Consider the following 6,219-nt stretch of genomic DNA (forward strand, 5'->3'; position numbering starts at 1 on the left):
TAGTAGCGCTATATAAAGTAGTCTCTCGGGCAGTTCCCTCGTAGAAAGCGCACGATGGTAGATAAACCAGTATTAACTCAGGCGCTTGCAGTTAGGTCATAACCCCCTGCCCCTAATACTCCTGATGTACAGCTGCTCTATCTCCGACTGGGACGGTGAAAGCCGCTGAATATTTAGATGTTTATCTAGGAATTGAAATGTCTTCTGTACTGACAACCCAATAGCTCCAATCTTAGCCTGGAGCCCTCCTTCTTCTGGGGATCGACCAATCCACATCTCTCGTCGGTTATCCCCGAGATGCTCGAGGGCGTTGAACACGCGGAGGGTCTCCTCGTGCTCGAGGTACAGCGACTGCGTAGCGCCGGATACGAGCACGGGACATTTTACATCATCTAGGCGACTCGAACCGTCCGGTCGGCGGAGAGTAAATTTCATCATCTCAACCAAGGTATCCGTCGGTGTCTTCACCCCGAAGAACCAGATGGCCAATCCAATTTCCCACCGGGCCTGGAACGAACTGGCCATGGCCATGGCCATCATGCTGTTGATCAGCTGCGTGGGGATCCAGCCATTGTTCCAGCCGTCGAGGAGCATCGGAGAGATATGGTTGCGGACGAAATCCCACATGTCGTAGAAGGGATCAATAGAGACGCAGGCATGGATGCGGGGGTCTGCCGCCGCGCGTAACGCATAGTATCCGCCCATGGAAGCGCCGGCCACTGCCACGTGGGAGAGATTTAGTTCCAGCTCGGGATACTCTTCGACAAACCGCTCGAGGAAGTCCAACACCCGGCCGACGACCAATTCCCAGTCGGGACGCATGGCGGTCTTATCCCGTCGGAGCATGATCCCCTGCCCAGGCCCTTCGAATGTGAGCACCGCGTAGCCTAGATTCGGCCCACTGGCCGCATAGACATAGTAGAGCTCCTCTTGGATGGAGTCCGCCCCGCCCAGACTGATCAACAGTGGTACCGACTCCTTCAGTCGCTTCGACGCGGGCGGGAGATAAAGGTATCCGGGTAGGGGATACGGTTCGAAGGGGATACTGACCGCAAACGCCGGGCCGTTGCCTAATGGAAGCGCCTGCGCAAATGTTTCGATCACCTTGAGGGCTAGAGGGAGTACCCGAAGATCCGGCGTATTTGGCGCATCGTGGAACATGTACCCGCTTGCGCGGTAGTAGTTGGATGCGCGCAGGAATGCCCGCCGTGCCGAAACCCTGTCCCCGGTGCGCATGGCCTCATCGCCCAGGGCCCGGGCTTTGTTTGCCTGTGCTAGCCACGCGCGATGCCAGCTTTCGGGGTTGTCGTTGGCGATATCACTGGCCGCCACGAGGCATTCCCCGATCTCGGCGCCGCCATAGGGGGCGGCGGAGAGAATCCGGATAAACTCGAAGTTGAAGAAATCGGATTTAAAAAAGCGATGCATTTCGACTGAGAGCAGGGAGGATTGAGCGAAACTATCGTCCGTCTATGTTATGTATGGTGTTGAACTTGGGGACAAAATCGCATGTCCGATGGTCGACCGACTCCGAATCCGACGGAGGCCAGCAGCAAGCCAGGCACAGGCTCTATATGAGTACATATTCGTTTTTGTTCCCGTTTCTTCTCCGAGTGACTATACAATTAACCACTATCCCCTTGATCAAGAAACAAGCAGCACCAAAATGGGCGTTGAACTCGTTGCAGCCGACAGTCTGGCCCTGAAGATCCTCCGAGTGACTCCCTTGATCGCCACGACAATTCTGTAAGTGAGCCAACTCAGCTTCGTTTTGATAAAGAGGATTACCCTTAACACTCCAATTCTTTAGATTGGTCAACCGACTGGCACAATACTTTGCGCTCTCCTCGTTTCTCCCTCCTTATACCTCCACCAAAAAGGTTGACCATGTTGGCGCTGCCCTACAACACTGGCTCCAAACGGTGGTCCCTCGAATTTGGACTGGAGTCATCGGTATCGTCTTGATTGCGCGGGTGGCTCTTATCCTCAATTTGTTTGTGCACACCGAAGACTTAGCCGGCACATATGCGCGATTGCTCTACGGCATTGGCCTGTTCTTCTCGTTTGCGCACTTATTCATTGCCCCCACGATGTTAAAGTTTGAGACGCGCATGATGAGTCCAGATACGATTCCGGAAGTGACATTGGAGCTGTTGGCCGGGTGGCTCAAGATCAATAACGTGCGGATTTGGGTGGTGGACGTGCCGTTCTGGGTGGTTGGAGTCCTTGCTACGTTGGAGTCATGCAAGATGTAGAGAATATCAATTTAGGGGGGCGTAGGAAACTGGATGTAGAGGAGAAGGGAACGGGGTGAAGGGTTTAGGGAATGGACGGTTGCCAATTGGTTGAGTGCGCGGTTCGCGATAGAGAGAACAGAGTGAGAATAAACATAAGCGGTCATGTGATATAAAAGTACACCTGAGGCAGAGATCACAACGCAGACACCACCTTCTCTTAGTAGGCACCCCGTGGTGTTCTACTCTCTAGCACCCTACTACACCCAGTGACCACCTTGCTCTCATCCTGTTTTGCAGGCAGGGCTGTCGGTGCCCCTGCTATCCTCGTTGCAGGGTCCCCTCTAATATATACAAAGTGACTTTTTCCATTTCATACATATCCTGCAGCCATCATGCTCCTCCCATTGTCGACACCGTTCCAAATATGATCCTCCTTGCCTTGCGCTCGATGAACTGGGCGAAATTTCAAAAAAGGCCCCTTCTTCGCCCCTGTAACATGGTCCTGTAATGTGTACTCCTGGCAGTACTCCATTCCCTCGGCGGGTTCAAGATCAAACCGCCAAATGATGTTGGAAAGAGTCAAGAGAATCTCCACCAGGGCGAGGCCTTTTCCAATACAGCTCCGCGTGCCAAGAGAAAACGGCATGAAGGCCTCTCGAACCCCAGGAGGTCCGTCTTCCAGCCAGCGATCTGGCTGGAAGCAAAACGGGTCCGGATAGATCGTTGGGTTGTGGTGAATGCTGTAGACTCCAACGGCAACGTCATACCCCGCCGGAATGTGACAGCCATCGATCATCGACCCGCCTTCCTCAACCTCGCGCCAGAGAGCACTCCCCGCAGGAGGCGACAGCCGGAGAGCCTCATCGATGCAGGCGCGCAGGTATTGACATGAGTTCAACTGTGTCCCCGCGTGGATCTCCTCCGCAGACGCAAAACAGCTGCGGACTTCCCGGGTTACTCGCTCGTACACGGAGGGCTCTCTGCTGATATAGAAAAGTGTTGCTGCCAGAGTAGTGGCGGTGGTATCGGAACCTGCGTGGAAAAGAATTATTCCTCGCTACGACACGCGTTATTTTTATTATGTTTTCTCTCTCAACACTTACCAGCGACAATCAACGTAGCAGCCTCGCCTCCAAGTTCGTCAATCCGCAATGTCTTCGCGGTGACAGTATCTTTGGCTGATTTGAGATATGAAAAGACATCCCGCTCCTTTAGCAGGGAACTTTTCTTGACCCTCTCTGAGACCGTCCGTCTGATGAACTTGATAAAGCGATTTCTCCAAAGAATCGACCGGGAGAACAGCCTCTTATCGAGCCGGAAAAGGGTGAGGATGGGAGCCTGCAGAATAACACTCACTCGAACATTCGATTCTTCAATAGCGTTAATGATGGGGCGGAACTTTTCCTGCCGGATGGTGTCATAGCTAGCGCTGAAGACCAGGGCCGACATGATGTCGAAGGTGAGGTAGTCGACTTTGTGATCAATCAGCATGGGCAATTCATTTTAGGCAGGTTGACAGGACTATACACCACTTTGCCATGTCCTGGCCTTTACTCCATTTTCCATCGTTACTATTAAGATCGCCCTGGAGAATACCGCAGAGCCTTTGTACCAGCTCGAGGACACGAGGCTCAAAGGACCGAATGGCTGCGTCCGAGAAGCCTTGACTCATGATCCGCCTTCTCTGCGCATGTTTCTTTTTGTCTCGGAGCGTGAGGGTGTTGGGCGCTTGATGGACCAGCGTTTCATACACTTTGGACTTGCGGACCCGGCTCCCAATGCCGTAGATATCTATCCAGCCTCAGTGACAGTTTCGCGGCGTGACATTCGCCTTGCTCAGGTAGGTACTTACCCATTACCGCTTGGGCTGTATTAAATGTCAGTCGATCCGGTGCGTAGCGGATATGATTCCCTGTGAAAGAATCAGTTTATCTTTTGACACGGACGGATTTATGAGGCCCTAATTGTTACCGTATTTCTGATGGCACCGCCAGATGTCCATGTGGATGTCACCCTTCCACGCATGGTAAGCCGCATAGAGATTGGTGACCCTGCCCAACAGCGGTCCGGGATATCTAGCCAAGGGGTGAAAGGTGAGTCGATAAAGTACTAGTCCAACAATCTGATTTGGTATTGTCAGTAAAGACTAGATAACTAGACCACGCTGAATGTGACATACACAGACCAGACCCCCGACTACTAGTAGTCCCAGGGTTGTCCCGGCAGTGAGCACGAGTTGCCACCCTACAGTATTCATTAGCACAATCACGGGAATAATCATGGTAACGATTGAACAGAGAACTGATTTACACTGCGGCCGAATTGCTGCGAAGGGTTGACTATCTCTTGCCTTGGTGGCTAACTAATAGACCCGAGTCCGAGTCCGACTATCCGAATGGCTTCCGGGACTATTTACGACTAAAATGCAGCATATATACATCTGAAAAGGCCCCGATTCATACTGGACGCAATCTAAAGAAAATTTAGTAACAAAATGGTGACCGAATCCGAGTTTCCTCCGCCACCAGCCAATCTTGGTACGCCGAAGACGTGCCCGCCATTCTTTGCGACTTGATTCTGACATTGCTAGATTGGAACAACATTGGCATACAGATTCGCGAGGGTAAGACACAACCCTGTGAGATCAAGACCACAGTGTAGACATATCTTAACGTACTACATTACAGTCAACGGACATGTCCAATGTCGATATAACGTTCAAACGGGATGCTGGAGCGAGCCTGAGGTGGTCAAGGGAACTGATCTGACTGTCAGCGGACTGTCTCCTGCGTTAAATTATGGTAAGAATTCTTCTCGAGCGAGCCAAACATTGTGACCTTCCGCGTTGACTGTGGAGAATAGGAATGCAAGCCTACGAAGGCATGAAAGGTCAGTGCAAATCATACACCCGCCGCCAAGTTAAACTCTATAACGTTATCTCTAATGCTCCAATGCAGCCTTCCGCTATCCGAATGGACATATTCATGTGTTCAGACTCCCGGATCACAGCGCTCGTCTGCGCCATTCGTGCGAGTTTGTCTCGATTCCTCCTCTGCCAACGGATCAATTTTCCCGTTGCGTGTCGTTGGCTGTGTCCATCAATGCCGAGTTCGTTCCTCCGCATGATACCAGTGCGGCACTCTATATCCGACCCCTAGTCTTCGGCTCTGGACCGCAGATTAACCTCATCTTACCAGACGAGTATACCTTTTGCGTCTTTGTTTTGCCCGTCACGGGCCTCCTGGGAGCCAGGGCGGTGGACGCGCTGGTTTTGGAAGAGTTTGACCGCACAGCCCCGATGGGAACGGGATCGGCCAAGGTAGGGGGCAACTATGCTCCCGTCCTGAGGTGGTCGATGCAGGCGAAGTCACAAGGCTATGGAATCACTCTGCATCTGGATAGCAAAACCCGATCCGAAATTGACGAGTTCTCTGCCGCAGGGTTTATCGGCGTCAAACAGATGGGCGAGGATGTCACATTAGTCACCCCGGATAGTCCGAATATCATCCGAAGCATCACCAGCGAGAGCTGCCTTCAGCTGGCACGTTCATTTGGATGGAAGGTTGAGCTCCGACCCGTGAAATACGAAGAGTTGTCCGAATTTTCGGAGATCTTGGCTGTCGGTACAGCGGCCGTGGTGGTGCCCATTAGTTCAATAACGAGAACGGCTCGTGGGGAGAAGTTTGTGTATACACCTACGGTAGAAGGGAGCTACCAGTGTGCCACAAAGTTGTCCAAGGCAATCCAGGATATCCAGAGAGGTCTCGCAGAGGACGTATTCTCGTGGTGTTACCCTATTATGAGGCCAGAAACCTACCATTCAAGCAAAGAGATCGATATATAGGTGCACAGCATAACATAGATGGATATAGGGGATTGTTACGAGGGGGGGGGGGGGGGGGGGGGGGGGGGGGGGGGGGGGGGGGGGGGGGGGGGGGGGGGGGGGGGGGGGGGGGGGGGGGGGGGGGGGGGGGGGGGGGGG

At 52.9% G+C, this 6,219-nt stretch overlaps 4 protein-coding genes across 4 annotated transcripts; 2 read left to right on the plus strand and 2 right to left on the minus strand.

Annotated features, from left to right (window-relative positions):
• Positions 1-96: 96 nt before the first annotated feature.
• On the minus strand, positions 97-1,428 carry psoB (hydrolase psoB; the record flags this gene model as incomplete). Its single annotated transcript, XM_039069455.1, has 1 exon — positions 97-1,428. The coding sequence occupies one exon, from the start codon at positions 1,426-1,428 to the stop codon at positions 97-99; it is 1,332 nt and encodes a 443-aa protein (XP_038932150.1).
• A 238-nt stretch (positions 1,429-1,666) lies between these two features.
• Positions 1,667-2,255, plus strand: LCP9604111_2024 (uncharacterized protein; the record flags this gene model as incomplete). Its single annotated transcript, XM_039069456.1, has 2 exons — positions 1,667-1,746; positions 1,811-2,255. The coding sequence occupies 2 exons, from the start codon at positions 1,667-1,669 to the stop codon at positions 2,253-2,255; spliced, it is 525 nt and encodes a 174-aa protein (XP_038932151.1).
• Positions 2,256-2,607: 352 nt separating this feature from the next.
• On the minus strand, positions 2,608-4,093 carry LCP9604111_2025 (cytochrome P450; the record flags this gene model as incomplete). The annotated part of the gene is made up of 4 exons (XM_039069457.1): positions 2,608-3,269; positions 3,341-3,709; positions 3,765-4,028; positions 4,090-4,093. 4 exons carry the CDS (start codon positions 4,091-4,093, stop codon positions 2,608-2,610), a joined length of 1,299 nt encoding a protein of 432 aa, XP_038932152.1.
• A 638-nt stretch (positions 4,094-4,731) lies between these two features.
• On the plus strand, positions 4,732-6,081 carry LCP9604111_2026 (branched-chain amino acid aminotransferase; the record flags this gene model as incomplete). Its single annotated transcript, XM_039069458.1, has 5 exons — positions 4,732-4,774; positions 4,828-4,860; positions 4,925-5,038; positions 5,100-5,126; positions 5,195-6,081. The coding sequence occupies 5 exons, from the start codon at positions 4,732-4,734 to the stop codon at positions 6,079-6,081; spliced, it is 1,104 nt and encodes a 367-aa protein (XP_038932153.1).
• Positions 6,082-6,219: the final 138 nt, after the last annotated feature.

The sequence above is a fragment of the Penicillium roqueforti genome (assembly GCF_015533775.1).
Source record: "Penicillium roqueforti strain LCP96 04111 chromosome Unknown scaffold_02, whole genome shotgun sequence".
NCBI lineage: Eukaryota > Fungi > Ascomycota > Eurotiomycetes > Eurotiales > Aspergillaceae > Penicillium > Penicillium roqueforti.